A 21,252-nucleotide genomic window follows, 5' to 3' on the forward strand; every position below is an offset into this window, starting at 1 on the left:
GCCCTACTCAGCAAAGAGCATGCTGCTTTTCAGAGGATTCCTGTCCTGCAGCAAAATAAAAAGCAGAGGAGGTTAAAGAAGAGGGCAATTAAAGTGATAGATATTTAGAAGAAGGAGATATGGAATTAAGAGGGGAGAGGAAAGGCAGAATAAGTAAACATATTATTATTATTAATTATTTTTTTGGTTATCTTTTTCCCCCTCCTTTTTACGATTTTTCTCCCATCCCACTGTTAGTCGTTATGCCAATTCCCAACCCCCTTCCTGGTTGTTGCGCACTTTCCCCTACTGTTGGTGCGAGAGGCCGGAGACTGTCACATGCTTTCCTCCGACGCATGTGCAGCCAGCCGGCAGCCAGCCTGGCCACGCAGATTCTCACCGGGAGAGTGTAACGTGTGGAAGGTCGCACTACCTCTCACCAGATCCTACCTTCGCTGAGCAGGCGCCCCGACCGAACTGTAGGGGTCGCTGTCCACAACGCCCAGGATCCACCCACGGCTCCCCTCCCCCTAACTCAGCCAAACGAGTTAGTATAGCGATCAGCCCGAGCCAAGGCAATGCTGACTCTCCGGGAGTCGAGACCGCAGCCTCTTGCATTGGTGACGAGCACAATCTCCGCTACGCTACCTGACCGCCCAAGTAAACATATTTAATTAGTTTGGCTCTTAGTCCTGTAGCAGCCCAAGTATTGCCTTATCATTTCAGTGACTGCAGACCTGCCCGCCCAATAGAAGGTTATTATTCATAAGTTTAAAGCCAACAAAAGATGAATTACTGTGGTAAGAGTAGGGAGATCTCATTCCACTGGGGTCTGGGCTATTTTCGAATTCTGACACCCCCCCTGTGTGGGGCCTTTCTCGGGATTTTAAATATATATATATATTTTTTTTACATACTGTAATATGAAAGTACAGGTTCATACCTTCAAAATAAGGCATCACTTGTACAAATCGAGCTGATACTTTTCAATCAATGTCCTATGAAACATGCTGCTAACACTCTAACCAAATCTGAGATTCAGGGCTTTGAAAGAATCAAAGACATTTCTCAGCCATTTGATGAAAGACTACATTCCCAGAAGGCAACACATTCCCTTTTTGTTAGTCAATTTCAAGTCAAAGTCAAGTACCGGCTCTCACCCCCCCCCCCCTCTCTCTAACACTATAAAAGAAAAATCTGTATCCATAGCTATTTTTTATATCTTGGCAGAGGATTTTCACAGTTAGTGATTCACGACTGTCTTGTAGTTGTAAACCTGGGAAGAAGAATACTTATGAGGGATGGTGTAAGATGGTTTTGAATATTGATGTGACAGAATTCACCATATAATTATATATTCTTGAGCCATATGATTAGGGGTAGTCTACTCTATAAACACACTTAAAGAGTTGTGGGTGAGGGAGAAAATGTGTGACATGTGTTCATCAAGGAGGTGTATGAAGAGAAGGGCATTACAAGGGTTAGGTTTCGGAGATAACAGCTGCGGTCATTTAGACCAGACACACTCTTTACACTGAGAAAGGAATTTCAATGACATTTTGGTATTGTGATTTATCTAGGTCTCACCTCGACCATTTCTATGAGGGCAATTAATTCCACATGCATATAAGATGAAATTGGTGAATACGGGGGTAGTCACATAACAAAGGTTCTTAAACTTTAATTCTGGTGGTTATGGTTAGACAAACCTAGCAAGGGATTAGCAGCTGGGTGGGGGTGGGGATACATTGGGGTCTCTGGCCATGACCCTCTATGGTCAGTTTTATGGACGTGCAGTAGGAGGGGCAAGACGAACTCATAAAACTTAAAGCTGGTTCAGAACTAGGGAGACGAGATGACCATGGTATGTGGGGCCAGGTCATATCGGGTGAAACTTTGTCAAATAGGCCACGTAATAGTGAATTGGGTATCAATTAATTCAGTATCTCAATACAATAATTCTCTTGTCATCATATTTAAAACTACAGTACGTGTCAATAATCATTCATTTGTTGGTGTTATATGATAACGTAATAACATTATTATTGTAACATTTTCATAAAATATGAAATTATTCAAATGGAATTTCAATATGATAATTGAAAGAAGTAGTTTGTGTAATCTATTTTATACGCAATAAATCTGATCATATATTTTCATTGAAGTACATTTTAAAGAAATGTCCATCTTTTCTTTTAGTTTTGACTCATTGATGCTTCTAGCACCTTAGCAAAGGTTGATCGGTGGTCATCCTGCATTATCTACATTGGTGCTATACAAATAAAGTTTATTATTATTATTATTATTATTATTATTATTATTATTATTATTATTATTATTATTATTATTATTATTATTATTATTATTATTATTATTATTATTATTATTATTATTGTTTATGCATTCTAGCAGCCTCTATACCCCTCTGTTTCAGTCCTGTTCTCAACTGGCTGTTTCTGTGCCTGTAATGAGCGAGATGCTTTTATCGTATACATTTTTTGTCAAAAACATATTGGCTCAACTTTAGGTAGAAAAGATAAGATTTACGAGTGAGCCGCCTTGTTATTAACTAAGACGATTGTGGCTGCATTTCTGAATGGCACATTTCAAGAGGGAGGGATCTTGTCACAGCTGAACTACAGAAAAGCCACAATGCACATATTGCACATTTTCTCAATGATAGGACAACCCCTCATTCTGTAAAAAAGTTCACAATATGACCCCTTTAAAATAAGTAAAACTTAACGCAATGGCTCTTTAGAGTGCATGGCAGTTGTGTGAGCAATATGATAAACTGACACAGATCTTGTAGGGTATCATAAGTATCATTAGTTGTCAAACACCAAATTGGTAAGCAGTATGAGATGTTTGAAAGTATGATTTTGATACATGTGGGCAAGATTCTGAGAGATATGGACACATTCCTTTGGTAGACAAATCATCTTTGTTTAATTTGTTTTCATATGAATGTTCCACTAAGGGCTCATTGTTTATTTGTTTAGGTTGATATAGACTGGTAACCTTTTCTGTGGGAAATTACCAGAGGCTGAAGCCATAAAAGCAGGTTAGATGGAGGAGAGGTCATGGCCATTGTACCCATGCAATGCAGCAGCACAGCACTACTCCACCAGGGCAGTACTTGTTGCATTGTGCATGTGTCATACACCAATCCCCCCATTGGTTTACTCAGCCCCCAATCTATTAGCGAAGTACAGACTATACACACTGTGTAAATACTGAGCATATTGGATTTATGTCAACTGAATATGAAATAGTTTAAATAGTAGAGGGGAAGTTTGAATTAGCAACATACTGTACATTTTGGTGGATCTGAAATGATAGAGATGAGCAAAATATATCAATAACACATATGCGTAAGCCATTAAACAATGATAAATGTTCACCTTTTGTACCAGCTTGAACATCCTCGGTCTCCATCAACTCACTGATACCCATTTCGGTCTCAACCTTAATGCGATAGCAGTATTTTCTGCCATGGTCCACATTAGTGTCCCTGTACTTGGCCTCCGGACCGATTGGACCCAGCTTGTTCCAGGTGTTGCGGCCCACTTGTTGACGTTCAAGGACGTAATTGTCTATCTTGCAGCCACCGCTATCCTTTGATGGCCTCCACTTGATTTCAATTGCAGAGGAGGTAGCCTCGACTATCTCTAGGGGTCCCAGAGGAGGAGTGGGCTTATCTGTATATATATATATATATATATATATATATATATAGAGAGAGAGAGAGAGAGAGAGAGAGAGAGAGAGAGAGAGAGAGAGAGAGAGAGAGAGAGAGAGAGAGAGAGAGAGAGAGAGAGAGAGAAAATATATAAAATCATATTACTCCGTGCTGAAAACACAAGACATGATCATTTGGAAAGTTTATACATTTGTGAATTTATACTAAAGATAAAAAAGTCCTAGTTTGAGAAGGTTTCACTTTTTCATGGAGTATTGATACATACCAAGTACATTTAGCTGAGTAATGAGCTCCTTAGTACCAAACTCGTTTTTGATTTTGATCTTGATTTCACCAGTGTCCTTGCGCTGTAGCTTGTTGAACAGCAGACGACTGTATCCCTCCGAGCGCTCTATCTTGATCTTATCGTCATCTGAAAGCTCTTCACCGTCAAGGTACCACTGAATCTTGATAGGTTCCCGTCCAATAAAAGCCATTGTGAAGGTGGCTTTCTGACCCTTTTTCACCGTTACTGGAACTATAAATGCATCCAGCTCCTCTTTGTCAAATCTAGGCGGATCTATAAAGAAAGTAACACATTTATTTTTATTTTCTACTTGACATAATTATAGCTACTCTACTTGTGTTGAGGATACATTTTTATAATGATATGATATAGAATGCTGTATGAAGAAGACTCTCAGGGGCTCATACAGAACCAAGAATTTCACTGTAAAGTACATGTATTTTTATATGTGACAAATAATAAACAAACTTGAAAACTTGAAACTTGATATAGTGCAGCTTCACTTATTACTAAAAGTCAGACATTTTTATCATAATGCATTATTCTATGAAATAATTTCCATTACCTATAGTTTATAGGAAAGTTATATCTATAGTACCTTCAACCGAGATATCAGCCTCTGTCTTGCGGCCATCTGCCTCAAAGCGATATGTCCCAGCACATTCTTCTGTGACTTTGTGGATTTTCAGTCTGTGGAAAGTTCCATCTTTAGTGATGGTTATGCCATCAGATGTCTTAATCTATAAAGAGAGACATACACACACAGTATGTCAATATAACACAATAAATATAATATCAATTGTAGATTAAGACAGATCAAACACTGCAACATACAGTGTACATCACAAATGGAAAAAAACTCTCAACAATAAAAGTCCCAGGCCTAAATTCCAAATGAAGATTAAACTAAGCACATTGCACACTCACCTCTTCCCCATCCTTGTACCAGAGTCCTTCACAATCCTCCCTGCTCAGTTTACACTCTATCTGTGATTCTTCTCCCATAATAGCTTTGCAGTCGGAAAGGCCAGCATGAAAGTGAACACCTGGGTCTGAGGAATGAAGTAGCCAAAGTCAGTTGATGCACACTTACAGTACAGTACGCCTGTACAGTCTGTCACTTTGTTTTCAAATGGCTGTCCTTTTTTACACTGTAATTGTGATAGCACAATTGCACTAAGTCAGTGTGTGAACGTACGTCGAAAGATGGCATACATGCATTTGTGTAATGCCAGTGTACAAACTTACCTCATGCATTGATCCTGACAAACATCACTATTTACATTTAGTCATTGATCTCATGTATTTTATTGTAGCATTTCAACATAAAATACATGTTTATTGTGGCATTTCAATATAAAATACATGCTCAAATGTAAACTGTGATGTTTGAATGCAGTGTTAAAGAGATAGGCTTGATTTAAAGGAATGTGCAAAATTGATGTGTGTGACATCATGTGCAAACTAAATCAGCATTGTTTTTTGGTGAAGTGCCTCTTTAAAGCTGAATTAACTGCTTTTGAAATGAGGACCATGTAGACGCAACCGCACACACATTGTTCAATAAGAAGAATGTCATTTATTTTTGTTGGTCCAGCAAAGTGAGGACCATTTAGACTCAACCGTTGAATTACGGTCTTGTTGAATATAATTTGTATGTGGTTGAGTCTATTGTCCTCATTTCAAAAGCAGACCAGCTCAAACATCTCACCTCAAAAACGTCCTTGAAACACCTCCTGTCGCACTTAATTGGTTGTTTTTTCTTGACTTTTATGGTTAAATGAACATTATGGGTTAGTTTTATAAAAAAATTTAGGTTCTCCCATTCTCTCCCAATTTAGTCGATCTACCAATTCCTCATGTGTATCATGATCCTGGTCGTTGCATACCCTCTGTTGATCTGGGGAGGGTATAGACTCCTCCGATACATGTGGAGTCCCTAGCCGCTTCTTGTTACCTCATCATATCTCCCCAGATCCCCTCCCAGAGTTCCCGCTGAACAGGCTAGTAGGAGTCGCTAATGCAATGCAATGAGCAGGACTCATATCCTCACCGGCTTCCCATCCACAAACACTGCCAATAGGGAGGTGTAGTGGTTACGTCATTGCTGTTTCCCGCGCGGTCCACCCCTCTTGAAATCGCAATGTAAATCCAATGGACGCATTTCTAAATTGTCTCGTTTAAAACAAATAAAGCATGAACATTGGCATGGTGTACCTTTCTGTGTGTATTCATCTACAATCTATAGCTCAACATGAACAAATTTGCAATTAATCGTAAAGGTAGCAAAATAACAACGTTTATGTTTTCATTCACTGAGGAACTACACAATGGCCGTGACTTGTATTAGGCGACATGGACCGCGGAACCGGTATGGCCAGTAGGGCCGTGGCCCTACCAACTTTTGGGGTGTAACAATTTTTTTTTTTTTTTTTTTTTTTTTTTTTTTTGCTCTGTGCAGTTTTGGCGCCCTCCTCTACAGTTTTGGCGCCCTCCTCTATATCTGCAACCATTATTTTTACATAAAAAAAATTCTAACATAAGGGAAAATTAGCCAAAAATCTAAAACGGTCGGTCGGTCTGAGCCTCAGCTTTAGGTGTTCACAGTCTTTCTTTCTTCTTAATTTTCTTTGAAAGCAAATTTGCACATTCTTTTATTGTTTGTTATTGTTGTTATTATTATTATTATTATTATTATTATTATTATTATTATTATTATTATTATTATTATTATTATTATTATTATTATTATTATTATTATTATTATTATTATTATTATTATTATTATTTAATAATAATAATAATAATAATAATAATAATAATAATAATAATAATAATAATTATTATTATTATTATTATTATTATTATTATTATTATTATTATTATTATTATTATTATTATTATTATTATTATTATTATTATTATTATTATTATTATTATTATTATTATTATTATTATTATTATTATTGTTAGAATTTTTTTTATGTACAAATAATGGTTGCAGATATAGAGGAGGGTGCCAAAACTGCGCAGAGCACAAATAATTTTTTTTTTTTACACCCCAAAAGTTGGCCCTACCTATTCCAAATGCGTTCCGCGGTCCATGTTAGGCGACACCACTGAACAACAGGCGTTCTGCTGGTAAGTGTAGTTCTTTTTTAATGACAAATTAAACAACCTTATAACTAACTTTATTTCAACCAAAAATGCTTAAACAATAATGTTAGTGATAGAAGGGAACTCATTTTGTGCAAAAATGAAAAGCTTGACAATGTTCATGAGGCAGAATTATTACAATAGCCGATAATACATTTCCCCAATGATAAATCCCTATACGGGTGGACCGCGTGGGAAACTAAAGTGACGTCAGACTACACCTCCCTATTGTGCTTGTGGGAACGTCTAACCAAACCGGAAGTACCACTGCCAGGGACTGAACTCGGTCTCTGCGTTTTTTTTTTTACCTCGACACTACCCAGACGACTGTATATCCAGTGTCATCCACCAAAGGCAGCTTGAATTGTTCCATCTTCATGTTACACAAGCATACAAGAGGTCTTCTCATAAGGCGTTCTTGTAGATTTCTGTCATCTTATATGCATTTCTTTCTTCAGTCATCTTCAAAGGCTTACGTCATCTTCACACATCAAATACAAGTGTCGTCTTAGGTTTATCAGGAACGTGGAGCAGCTCTTCAGTTGGTTTTTTTATTCATTCAAATGCAACAAGATTAGAAGAAATAAACAAACAACATCAAGCAACATCAAGCAGGCATGTTAAGACAAGGCACTTGTAACAAGGCACATACAGTAGCACATAATTCTATTAATTTCTATTCTAGTCATCGGTTGGTCTGCTTGAGCCATCCAGAGAGGTGTATGGTAAATAAGGCACAAGATAAACACAAGAGTGCCAAGTGATTGCAGAATCCATAGTGGTGGAGGATGGTGATTTTGTGTTAGAAATAAGCAAACCTTTAGCCTGCATGTTGTGGTGTGTAAAACCTTTTGGTTTTGTGACTCTGTTTGCTTTTAGCTCATCACTCGGAACCCAGACAGAACTCCCACCATGGGACTATCCATTTATGTACAATATATCTGGCTGTAAATGCTATTTAGAGCATTAGGGTTTAATGTGTAATGTATTTTTTTAAATACAGCATGATAATGGTACAATAAAATAATGCATTTTTAAAACATCTCTCAGATGAATGCATTAATCTAAGGACTTGAAGATAAAACTACAAGCTGGACAAAAATAATCCCTAAAAGCTCTTGTTAGCCACTTAGAGGATCAAATGTAATGTTAGCGTTTGTCTGAGTGGTCACAGGCTTGTTCTTTGAAGCCTCAAGCCACTGGAAAAGTAATCTGTTCATCAGCAGTTGTCTATGTTATTGGTTAAGTCCTTTAACCACCAGAGGGCATAAACCCCACCATGAATTAATCACGGCATACTGAAGATGATGACGTAAAGACAAACATGTCCGTAAACAAAAAGGCATGCATGTTGTATAAAGCACACATATAGAGCATATTTATATTTGAAAAGGTAAAGGAATACCATTATATAAAATATACATGTCTAGATTATTTACTTAGATTTTAGAGGTTATGGCAATACCTTTAAAGTTCTATTGCAGGTTTGTGAAAACTACACTGTGCTACTCCTGTCATAAAATGACTGACCAGAAGGTGGCCTTACAACTCCTTTAGTTCAGCTAATCTGTCTCTACCAACTGCTATGATATTTAAATGCAGTAGAAACAGGTTGGTATGATTTTTCTTTCAACCACATGATTGAAATTCCCTTTCAACATGTTTTATTATCCCCAGCAATGTTGCCTTTAATATAGCTTCAAAATAGAATGCATTTACCATGGCCATATTTGTATACCCATATTACTATTTTGTATATGCATGATACACATTATATCCTTTAACTTCAGTCTTTGCTGTTCGAGTCTGCTGTTCCAGAGTGATACTCACTGCCCGTATCTGCAGTTCAACTGGACTAGGTGGAAATGTAAGCTGATGTCTATGTTAGGATTACTTAATAGTTAATAGTTAATACATTTCTACAGCGTAATCTATGAAAAGTGGCGGGAAGTAATGTTTTTCCCCAGACAGAAAAACATGTCCACATGCAGAAATCCAATCTTTGCGATCTCTTACCAACAACGATCGCTTCCTCGACCAGTGCACCTTCCTTCTTCCGACGCCTTTCCTTTTTATCAGATTCTCCACCTTCAATCAGATCTCCACCTTCAATCAGATCTCCACCTTCAATCAGATCTCCACCTTCAATCAGATCTCCACCTTCTTTTTTATCATCACCTATTGATGACCATCAATACCAAATTTATTCCAAACGATATTCAAAGAGTGTACTGCACTTTGTCAGTGACCCAACAGATGTGCAGTACCACTATGTTGAGTATTATCTCAGCATAATTGTACAGTCGTGAAAATAATGCTCTTCTCCCTACTTCTGTTAATGCCAAAAAATTTGTAATTTCAAGATTCAAGATTCAAGATTCAAGAATGAACAACAGCGATAATAACAATAAAAATAGATTGAAAACACATGTAGCCTGAAGCAACAAAAAACAGCAACACACAAATCAACACGGAAGCAATTCTTGTAGTTTTCTAGTGATACGAAGAAGATGTGTTGTTTTGTTCATTAAGAAAAAGTAAAGTATTTATTCACTATTATCTAAAGAGGAATCACAAGGAATCTGGACTGACCGCCCATCATTTGATACTGGTCAAAAGTCACAGTGGAATGAGAGAGGTTGCTAAACACTATGCCATGTGGGACTTGAGTTGGTGTAGCTTAGATTAGATGACACTTTGATCAATCCAAAATTGCAGCTTTGAATTCCAATAAAATTACACTTAAACCCCCCAAAAAAGATGGACCCTTTTTTGGCTAATGTTATCTTGTAGGCATAAATTTGCCTCCGAAACCCAAGAGTGATCTTTTTGGGAAGAGACCCCAGGGATTGGAAGCGTGGTTTGATTTCGGAAGCAGAGTTTCGACTACATACGTCATCATTAAAGAATCCATGTTAGTCACTGAAATCCTATTTTCTTGTCCACGGAAAGCAACAGTTGTGATTGGAGGATTAGGAAAAGAGGGCATAGTTTTGAGATAGGTCAATAGGATTGATATCTGACATGAAAATAATATAAAACATATGCCATGGTGATCTCAGCCACTAGATCACCCGCCTGGAGTGGCAGCACCATCGACAAGATCATGGATTTTCTCTGAGAAAAGAGATGTCACATTTATTGAGAAAAGAGATGTCACATCCCACATCCCTCCAATAGGATTTCAGACACTTCCAGATAGTGTCTCTTTCTTACTTCTTTACCGTGGACTGTGTGAAGAAGTAGGCAACTCTCACTAGCCTTTTCAAACCAGTCAGACCCTAGCAGGCCAAAGTCATTTTGGAGAATCAATAGATGGATGTAGGTCATGGATTATCAAAGGACACAGCCAAAGACCCTAGAAGTAACATTATGAAGCAGGGAGAATGATGCATTGTACTGAAACAGCATGGCTACTTTGTGGGATATTAGGGGGGGGGGGGGGGGGAGAAAGGTATTTGCACACGTTTTTTATTGCCATAATTCTCTGTGTAGTGTTGCTGAATGAAGGGGGGAATGCAACACCCACAAATAGATACACTGTATGCTGGCAAGTGGTTTAAAATTAATGCATACGTTTTAGTGTCTAAATATTTTTGGCATATTAATGTGAGCCCCACAGCTAGTGGGCATTTGTGATGTGTGGTGAAATTATTACGGCCATTGTAAGTCTGATTGTTGTGGGAATAATAGTGCATGTGTAGCCTAGGCACCATTGTTACATCAGAAGATGCAACAATATATTTATATTGGTGTGCTGCACATAGTGTTGTTTATTATGACAGTCTTGTTTAGTTTCAGCAGCACCTGTGTTGTCTGTGCGCTTGGCACTAAGGTTTTGATTTTATCTTTCCCCCTTACCTGCCGGACCGGGACCTCCTGGTTTACAAATTAAACACTGGCCACTCAATTCCACACAATGTTTAGTGGGAATCAAGTGAATGACCTAGGATGAGTAATGTGTTTTTGAGAAATCCTACTGTAAATTACCATATAAGAACCCTATTTTATGTTTCATATTTATGACAATGGCAGGATATACATGACAGAGTAACAGCACGTTTCAAAATGATTGGACAAGCTGTTGAGTAGTTAACTCTTTTTGTGGGAATAGTGCCACCATTTTGTGAAATTTATTAAAACTGCACAGGCCTTCTTGGTGTCATAGGACAGACAGCCTTTTTGTCAAGTGAGGTGCAAATTGGACAAAGTAATTTTATTGAATCATATGGAGTAGTTCACATTTTTAGTTTTTTGAGAATAGCTCCACCATAAAGCCAAATGACTCAAACTTGACAGGCCTCCTCACTATTGTAGGACAAACTTATTTTTTCAAATCGGACAAGAGTACACTTCCTATTTGCCATGTGTTTTTCTGGCATTTATTTGGCCAAATTATATATATTTTTAAAACCTATATTTGAAGACATTGGTCTTCTCAGCAAATTTGCAAATATTTGAATAAAAACTATTCCAGTCATCACAATTACATCAAGGATCTGCAGTGGGCGCAGTAGCAGTCGGGGTGAATCCATAATCTCGTTTTGGGGAAATAATCTTGAGTCTAATGGTCCTCACTTGAATATGAGAAGTTCAAATGAGTGATTGTGAATGACTTTGTGTTGTTAACTATTTCTTCTGGGGAATCTACAAATGGAATTTGGGGAATTTTAGCCAGTAGTGGGCCATTTCAATAACAGCTGTCATGGATAACATCATTTTTGGTGGCAATCCATACGACCTGTACACCCCCCCCCCCCACCCCACCCACCCAACCACCTCTAATGTACAGTCCCCCCCCCCCCCCACCGCACCTACCCAACCCACCCCACCTACCCAACCTCCTCCAATGTACAGTTTCTACGTGAAATGTATATACTCTCTTTTTAGACGCTTTTTTGTATCACAAACAGTACTGTATTTGTAAATCTGGTATGTCATAAATGTATAGAGCATAACAATAAAGAAACATACCAAAACAGTAGCAGTACTGTCTATCTGTATGTCATGTATGTCATATATGTTATGATGAATTGAAAATGGGGGACCCTGATGTAAACAAGATGAAAGTCTTTCTCTGGTCTGCATCCCCTTAACAATTGTGTGTATTGAGCTGTACTGTATTGTACCCATTCTGCAATCTGTTAATAACATTTTCAATCAATCAATCAATCAATATGTGACAGAAATTCTCAAGGTCCAACATTGCTTAAATTTTCCTTTGAAGATAAATGATTACTACACCCTAATAAACATCCAGATGTTCCCATTCTTACTACTGGAACAGAAGTCATCCTGAATTTTGGAAGAAATGTTGTCATGTCAAATTTATCAAGATAATGATGAATGAACTTCTCACCTATCACGGTGTCTGGCACAAGTGGTCCATCTCTTGCACGTTTCTTTCGCTTTACTCCATCCTCTCCTACTTCTTCGTCGTCTCCATCTCCTCCACCACCATCTCCTCCATCTCCTCCGTCACCACCTCCCCCATCTCCGCCTCCAGCTCCGCCTCCTGCCCCAGCTCCGCTTCCAGCACCATCTACCCCTCCATCCTCTCCTCCGGCTCCACCTCCAGCCCCTCCTCCGGCTCCACCTCCAGCCCCTCCAGCCTCTCCTCCAACTCCATCTCCAGCCCCTCCTCCAGCTCCACCACCAGCACCACCATCAGCTGTATCAGCATCTACAGCACCGGCTCCTCTACCTCTAGCCTTCGCCTTAGCAGCGGCCCTGGCTGCAGCTTTGGCTTTAGCTGCTTCTGATGCTCCTGCCATTAACTCAGCCAGAGCTGCCTCCTCAGCAGCCTCTCTCTCAGCCTCATGCTTCTTGGCAAGGTCGTTCTTCTCTATCATTTCTTTTATATATCTATCCTGCTGTTCTTTAGCTATTTTTGCTAGCTCCTCATCAGAACTCCCCCCCCCAGCCATTGTAGTTTTGCGAGCTCCCTTCTTCCCCTTTTTTGCAGGATCAGTCTCAACTAGAGGAGATCAAGAAGAGAAAAACATGACAGGTATTATTAGGTTGGTTTAATATTCAGAATTAAATCCCCAACCTGTATTTTTTGTATCATATAAATGTGGGTTATATACATTCACATACATTCTTGAAGAATTTGATCTGTAAATGGAAATTAAGCTTTTAGGAATTTCCCTAAGGCATCATTCATCCGAATATAGATCTATTTTACTCCAATGTTTACAAACATTAGTAAGGTAGTGTAAACAAACATTTTACAGCCACAGAATACAGCAAATAGAATTTAAACTGTTTTCTTTAGCAATTAGAAAGTATCTGATTATAAAAAAAAATTGCTCTGGAAATAATTTAAAGGAACTAGCTGAATATATTGTATGAAATTTATGATTTTTGGCAATCGACGAGATGAAAGCATAGTATTGTACGTAGATGGAGTTGATATTGAGAGAGTTACTGAATTAATTTGTCTTGGTGTAATCTCACATAGCACATGTTAAAAAAAAGACGTCCAAGAGTATTTTTGTTATGAATAAAGTAAAGGATGTGTTAGAGAGTATGAGGCAATGAGAACACTCTACTGTTCACACTCATCTCACCTTATCTTAGTTATTGTGTTGAAGTATGGGGGAATACTTATGGGACTAATATAAAACCATTATATATACTACAGAAGAGGACTGCAAGAATCACACATAAAGTGAATTATCGAGAACACAAACATTATTTATCAAATCTAGAATAATTAAACTTGAAGACATGGTTAAGTTTCAAACAGTGTTAATTATGTTTAGGGCAAGAAATAAGATACTGCCAGAAAAGTTACAAAATATTTTTCATTTAGAAAGTGAGTTTAAACGGCTAAGTGGCGCAGTGGGCAAGGCGCTCGCCACTAACGCAGGAGATGCTGGGTTCGAGCCCAGCTCTCGGCGTTGCTTCCGGCTTGGCTGGTCGTTCATACTAATACAATTGGCAGTATTAGGGGGTGGGAAAGCCGGTGGGTGGGGATCGGACGTTGTGGACAGCGACTCCTACAGGTCGGTTGGTGCGCCTGTACAGCAGAATCAGGAAGTATCGGGGGCAGCATGAGCCTCCCACACGTTACTCCTCGCCACTGAGAGATCGCGCTGTACAGGTGAAAAGATGCGACGGCTGCCTCCTCGTGTACCGGAGGGGACACGTGATGCAAGGCTTCGTCCACATTGCAGCCGACCAGTGGGAGGCATGGTCTAACAACGTTTGAGACAGGGGAGGGTAGAATTGGATAATACGAAATTGGGATTAAAAAAAATAAATAAATGAGTTTAGTAGGAGGAAATTACATTTTAGTTGGGCATGTACCACACTTAAACAGATGTGTCCTTCAGTTATTGGTGTACAGTTGTGGAATTCTCTCCATAGTGAGCTTAAGGGAAGTACCGGTAATAGTGTTTGTCAATTCAAAAATAATTATAAAAAAAAATTATTTTAGTCAGTATGAGATTCAAATGTGAATCTGAATATTTATATATTTTCTCTTCTTCTTTATTATTATTTTAGTTTAATCGTGGATTGTTTGTTTCTTTGTATATGGTATGAATTATTATTTTGTGTAAATTAGGTTGTACGCCAACCACCAAGTGATACTTGTTTAGTTTAGGAATAGGGGGCAGGTAATCATAAGATTTATTCTTCTTCCTGCTCCTTTTGCCCTGTATGATAGTATTGCTTCCATGTGGCAAATAAAACTCTGAATCTGAATCTCCATTGCTATATTTTATTTGTGGTGGTGGGGCCACCCATTTGTTAAATTTGTTTGGATTACAGTATTGGGCCTTTAAACAATCATACAGATCGAAACATGCGTTAGATGTGTTGCATTCATCATTACAATCCTGCAAGATGTCAAAACAAATGAGAATGTATAAATAAATCTCACCTTCTACCACAAGCCAGGCATTGCTGGTTTTGATTCCTGCCACAGCTGCATAGATCCCAGCATCCAAAGGCATGCAGTCTCTCACAATCAATTTGTGGATGAGCTTATCGTCAGATACGCTGATTTCATGTTTGTCACTATGTGTCAGTGGAGCATTCTTGCAATGCCATTTGATCTCATTCATAGGTGCAGTTAAGACACATTGAAAGAGGGCATCCTCTCTTTCCTCTGCCTTAACTTCCATAATTTTTACAGCAAAATCCACTGGAGGCACTGCAAGGTGGAGAGAGAGAGAGACAGAGAGAGAGAAAGAGAAAGACAGTTAACTACTGTTGTATCTATGTAATTTAACAATTAACAAGTTTGTAATTGTAAGTAAATAAGTAGAGCAATGAAACAGTAATAGCTAATTACAATACCTACTGTACATAGAGTTAATGGTAGATATGAATGTATCTTGAGCTATAGCGCAGAGCTTCCCCAGCCATTTACTCTACTCCAAATTGTATACAATGAGTGGCACAGAAATATTTGTTATAATCTCACACCCCAAGGGTATATAATGCCACATATTACCAACCATCTTTGGTTCACTTCTTTCAGCAAACACAAATATGCTAGCACTGTGGGTATCTAGTGCAATGAAGTAAAGTCCGAAAGAGTACACCCAGCTGAATCTAATCATATGCCACACAAGCGGTGGGCTGGGCAAGACTCGATCTGCTTAACAGAAATAAGTTCCCTAACAAAACCCCATCCGGTCCCTGCAGTGAGTACAGACCATAATTGCTCCCTAGGGACCTCACTTCCCCCTAGATGACACGTTCTGTAGGGAAAACCATGATGTCGTCTCGACACTCATCCCCGCGTTCAGTGCCACTGACTCAGAGGTCACTCGAGTCGAATAAGGTCTGAAAGACTGCGGAGAGGTTAGACCCACACTGGAATAAGCCTGACGAATGGCATCTGAACTCCAGCATGCTAGCCTCTGTTTTGAGACAGTGAGAATGTCTTGGCTGGCTCCCCTGTAACAGAACAGCAGCTTATCCATCTTGCGAACACTCCACGCGCGTTGCACGTAGCAAAAATGTGCTTGGACCGGATGTAGCGAACGCATCCTTCTATCCTCCTCATTCTGACAAGAAGGATATCGTGGACAATAACCCTGTAAGAACTGTTGATGTTCTTGGGCCTCAAAGGCCGGGATGGGTTCAACTTTCAACACCACGCCGCTTGCTTAAGACATCCCTGATAACGGTACCAGCAGCGGATACTGATATCATGCATAAGTCATTCACTCTCATAGCCGAAATAATGACTAGGAGAAGCACTAACTTCAAAGATAGTACTAAAAACACTTCTTCAATCAATATCTGAATTAATATACTGTCTTTTACTACTATGTACTATGCTACTAGTACTATACCATACTACTACCTACTATGCTAATATCTAATATGTCTATACTACTTACATAGGGTGAAGATACCCTCTCCTTAAGTTTGACTCTTGTTCATATTTCTCTGCATATCTTTTTCTGTATATGTATTCCCTTTATGTGCCCTGGGGTATGTCACTTTAAAAGCAGTGTGTATGACGTCACTTGCCTTCGACCCACCTGGGACTGATGACAAAAACAGAAGACAAAACAGCTGTTTGAATGTTGCAACAACAGGCTTTAGCCAGCATCCCGTTATGGGCTGGTTCCTAGGTTAGCAAATCAGTTTGTAACATGCTATGCACTCAGTGTAGCACTCAAGTTCGACACTGCTAGACGAACAATACCACTTACCCTTAGCCGCCAGAGGTGTGCCCCTCCTGCTGACTTGTTGTAAGTGGCTTTTGATAAAAAGCGCAGCTAAATGACTAAATGTAAACAGCGCCTTTAGGGGTATTTCCTCTAGTCTACAGGTTCAATGAGAGCTCCTTTCAGCACTCCTGCCTGGCAGGATGACAAAACCCTCGTCGCCGGAGCTGCTCTTCAATAGATGCATCTTTCTTGGGGGCAGAAGTCAGCTCAGGAACCTTGACCATCACCACGGAAGAAGCACATCTCTTCATCTGCGTACAGTAGTGTACAGTAGCACCGCAGGATGTTGTAGCGGATGGCTTTCATCTGCTATAACAGCTTGGCACAGTCCTCGCAGGGGTTGGGATCTTCATGGCAGGTGCACATACATTATCCACGTGTTGAAGCGTAGACATTGGGGCGTCAGTGAAAAAGGTTTCCTCCGGGCAACATGCCGAAGTGCTCTTGAGCAAAACACTAAACCCCTAACTGCTTCCCATGGGCAGGTTGGCACCTTGCATCGTTGCCTCTGCCATCGGTGCGTGGATGTGTGAGTGGATGGGTGAATGTGAGGCATAAGTTGTAAAGTGTTTCAGATAAAAGTTATATAAATGGAGTCCATTTACAATTTACATTGTTTCACTTTGCTGAACAAAGATGAACTAGCGAGGGTTGGTAATTGTGGGACTGCCAGAAGTGCAGGATGAGCTGGATTTTCACCTGGGCACAGCTAGCAATGTGTTGAATCCCTTGAGTAATATAACCAAAATACACTTACAGTTGGAAGAAATACAGTACTGGTGGCTTACCTTGGAAATCAGTTGAGAATACATTGACACCCTCAACATCCACAGAGTAGAGTCCAGCATCTTCTGGACTGAGACCCTTAATAGTGAATACAAATTTCTTGCCAACTCTTTTCAAGCTGTGCTTCAAGCTGTCCCCCAGTTCTTTGGTGTATGGAACCATGACACCATCCTGCAGAAGTTATGATGAAACAATGTCAGGATTTATACATGTAAAGACATTGCAATAATTACAGTATGTCACAAAGTATAAAAGTAAAACAGAGCAAAAATTTACTCTGGTAAAACCTCACCTTGAAGAGGAAAATTCGACTATTGGGATCATTAAGGTCCATGTCAAGCTCAATTGTTGCTTCATCTTCAGCACTGACCGTAATAGGTTTCAACTCATGGATTTTGGAAATAAACTAGCACAAGTGGAGGGAAAGGAGACAGGTATTATCAACAGTGTACAACAATGAGCAATTATGCCGGTGTATCATATAACACCAGCAAGTGGCATATCACTGACAAAAATGCGTTTGAAACAATGCCACAAGACACTAGTAGATATACCCACATACCTGTGCAACCTCTTTCTCTCTCTCTATTTTCATTTCTTGGAGTTTCTTAAGCATTCCACGGAAATCTGTGATCCCATACTCAGCACAGATGCGCTCATAGTCTTTCTTTTCCGCACTAAGCAGAAGCTCCCAGACTTTCTCCTGAGGCTCCATTAGCTTGTCTTCACGTGTTCCATCAGGGTTACTGCATTCATTAATTCATTGAATCTTTATTTAGACTCAAAATTACATTGAAGGGCAGCCCCCCTCATTTTCAATGTCGTTGCGTATTTACAATCACATAATCATCATCAATACATTTTACAAAGTACAAATAAATAGCACTGTACTAATACATTGAACAATAGAATCCTTTAAAACACTCAAACACTAATTTAAAAACAATTATTGTGGTGAACTGCTTGGTCACCAGTGCTCTAAATTGACCCATGGACCTAATTTCAATGTACTGTACCACAATTCAGGAGCACAGAAGCAGAAGAAGGCAGATATACCAAGTTCAGTATAGTCTCTATATGCACTTTAAGTGTAAGCCAATCATTTGTTTGTGTACCATGCATTCATTATTATCATGCAAAAATCTGAAAATTGTTACGGTGTATGTTGGTAATGTTTTTCTTACCGTTTTTTAAGAAGGGTTTTGTACTCTATGGGTTCACCTTTAAGAAAAATATGAAATGTGAGAATGTGAGTAAATGATATGTCCTAACTCACAGTGTCTTGATTTTATTTCAGCATTGACAGTGGATAACTAATTGTAACACTTTCTAATCTTAATAGGGCTGGGTGTCAAAAGAAATATGAACTTACACTTTAGTGTTTGTAGTTTGGGTTTTGTTGCACATTAATAAAAAGCTATGTATTAAGTCTTAATAAAGGAGAATAGCTATTATTGTGGTAGTACCATCTTATAAGGCCCATACTGAGCAAAGCATACTAAGGGCTAAATCCACAAAGAATGGATTGCACGGAGCAAGTTGCACCCTTACTTCAAATTCATTATGAATTGAAAATGGGGGACCCTGATGTAAACAAGACGAAAGTCTTTCTCTGGTCTGCATCCCCTTAACAATTGTGTGTATTGAGCCATACTGTATTGTACCCATTCTGCAATCGGTTAATAAAATGTTCAATCAATCTGCACAGTGATTGATTGAATGAAAATTGTAGAATATGGTAATGCAAAAATTTGGTTATAATAAGTGCTTTTGAATGACTAATAAAAAAAACAATATACTACTAATATACATGGTAATAAGCAACACGTTAATCAATTAAAATAAAGTGCAACTGATTCATATTTGTTTCATTGCTTTTGAAGTTTATAATCAAGTGAAACATGTAAGAATGTAAGAAATGTATATAGAGGTGAAGTGCCTACCCTTCTGCTGTCCCCCATGGGACATTATTTCAGAAAGAATATGCGTGGTAGTCAACGGTGAGAGTCAAATATTTTTTTGATTCCGTTTTAATTGTGCCATGCATTACATATGATGTTTGTCAATTTAAAGGTGTAATTGTCAGCTAGCTACAGTACCATTATGTTATTAATTGATTGGTCAAAACATAATGTTTAGAACTGTACCTTCATCGACTTGTGACTTCTGAAGTTCCTTCTGACTATGGAATCCAACTGTAAGGGGGATTTTTTTTTTCATAATCATTACATATTCATACAGGCAATGTAATAAAATGGACAAAATTGGCAAAACTAAGGTGATATAATGTCATATTGGCTCATTTAATGGAATCGTTCAGATTTTTACAACCCTAGCCCTATTCACTACTTACCAATGATTGGTAGAGTCCTTTCTCAGCATAATCCATGATTATTATTATGATTATTCTCAGCACAAGCTCCTGCCTGTACAACTGAAGACTGAAATCTACTTTGTGTGCACTATGGAGTAGATTTCAGTTGTCTTCAGTCAGCTTGTACAGTCAGGGAAAGCATGAATTATGCTGTGAAAGGACTCTACCGATCAACAACATCATTGTTTAGTAGCAAATAGGGCTAGGGTTCCAACAATCTGAACTATCCCTTTAAGTGTTTACAAAGACAGAGAGTGTGATTGAAAGAGTGATTAGTGCCCTACCCGCAATGACGTTCAAGACGACTGTGCAAATAGCCCTTCCATATTCATTTGTTGCAAAAATTTTGTAGGTATCTGCATCTTCTGGAGAAATCTTAGGGAACTAAGCATATTGAAAGAAATACTTCAGGGCAGTGTTAATTATATTAAAACACATTTTAAAGCATTAGGGCCATTTGGCAAATTTTCAACCAAAATAATACATAACGTGAATCCTGTTATCGTTTCATCCTGTTCCCACCTCGGGGAACTACGCACTTTTTACTCTGGGTGAAAGATCTATTGGTGTAGATTTAGGAATAAAAGGTTCTCCATTTAGAATCCACCCGGTTTTGCGCAATTATAATTTTAAAGTCGGGACTAGATCTTTCCTCGCAAACGGATACTTGGTCATTGCGCAGTTATATTTGGTGTAATTGGTGCAAGTTCTGTCACGTGTCTTGCATTCGACCAATAGCAGCCTCTGTAGTTGCCAGGATACGGTCCTCGGACGACAACAAATATGACATCCACGGAGTAACGTTACATCTCGACGAGTACAGAAGAGGACGAAAATGGACAAAAAACACCTTCTAAAGTTCGCAAAAACATTTCTAAACAATGTTTTATGCATCTCACGTCCGTTCAGAAAGAACGCGTACAAGATTTTACACAGAAACTCAAATGTTTTCAGTTGGCTAAGACTTTTCTCAGTTAAGGCAACGCAAATATGTTCTGTTACTGTGACTTACAGTTCTCAGTTAAGGCAACTCAAATATGTTCAGTTACTGTGACTTACAGTTCTCAGTTAAAGCAACTCAAATATGTTCGGTTACTGTGACTTACAGTTCTCAGTTAAGGCAACTCAAATGTGAGACAGGAAGATGTTCCTGTGTGTCTGCAAAACTGCCATGTACAGATATTTGTCAATGCCAAAACTATGCAAATGTTTCTAAGGAAACTGAGGATAGGGCTACATGGGATGATGACTCAGATGATAGTGGTGA

General features: G+C 38.8%; 1 protein-coding gene across 1 annotated transcript in view; it reads right to left on the bottom strand.

The window, feature by feature from the left end:
* Window positions 1–21,252, bottom strand: part of igfn1.1 (immunoglobulin like and fibronectin type III domain containing 1, tandem duplicate 1) — a gene marked incomplete at both ends in the record, with an annotated part of 57,319 nt that overhangs the window by 11,020 nt on the left and 25,047 nt on the right. The window contains 9 exons of the mRNA XM_084315702.1: window positions 3,384–3,680; window positions 3,948–4,241; window positions 4,567–4,708; window positions 4,893–5,020; window positions 12,484–13,101; window positions 15,016–15,288; window positions 17,614–17,782; window positions 17,904–18,017; window positions 18,174–18,334. Of these exons, the coding sequence (XP_084171828.1) occupies window positions 3,384–3,680; window positions 3,948–4,241; window positions 4,567–4,708; window positions 4,893–5,020; window positions 12,484–13,101; window positions 15,016–15,288; window positions 17,614–17,782; window positions 17,904–18,017; window positions 18,174–18,334 (2,196 nt within the window). The remainder of the gene's footprint in view (window positions 1–3,383; window positions 3,681–3,947; window positions 4,242–4,566; window positions 4,709–4,892; window positions 5,021–12,483; window positions 13,102–15,015; window positions 15,289–17,613; window positions 17,783–17,903; window positions 18,018–18,173; window positions 18,335–21,252) is intronic.

The sequence above is a fragment of the Notolepis coatsorum genome, assembly GCF_963971535.1.
Source record: "Notolepis coatsorum genome assembly, chromosome: 6".
Lineage (NCBI taxonomy): Eukaryota > Metazoa > Chordata > Actinopteri > Aulopiformes > Paralepididae > Notolepis > Notolepis coatsorum.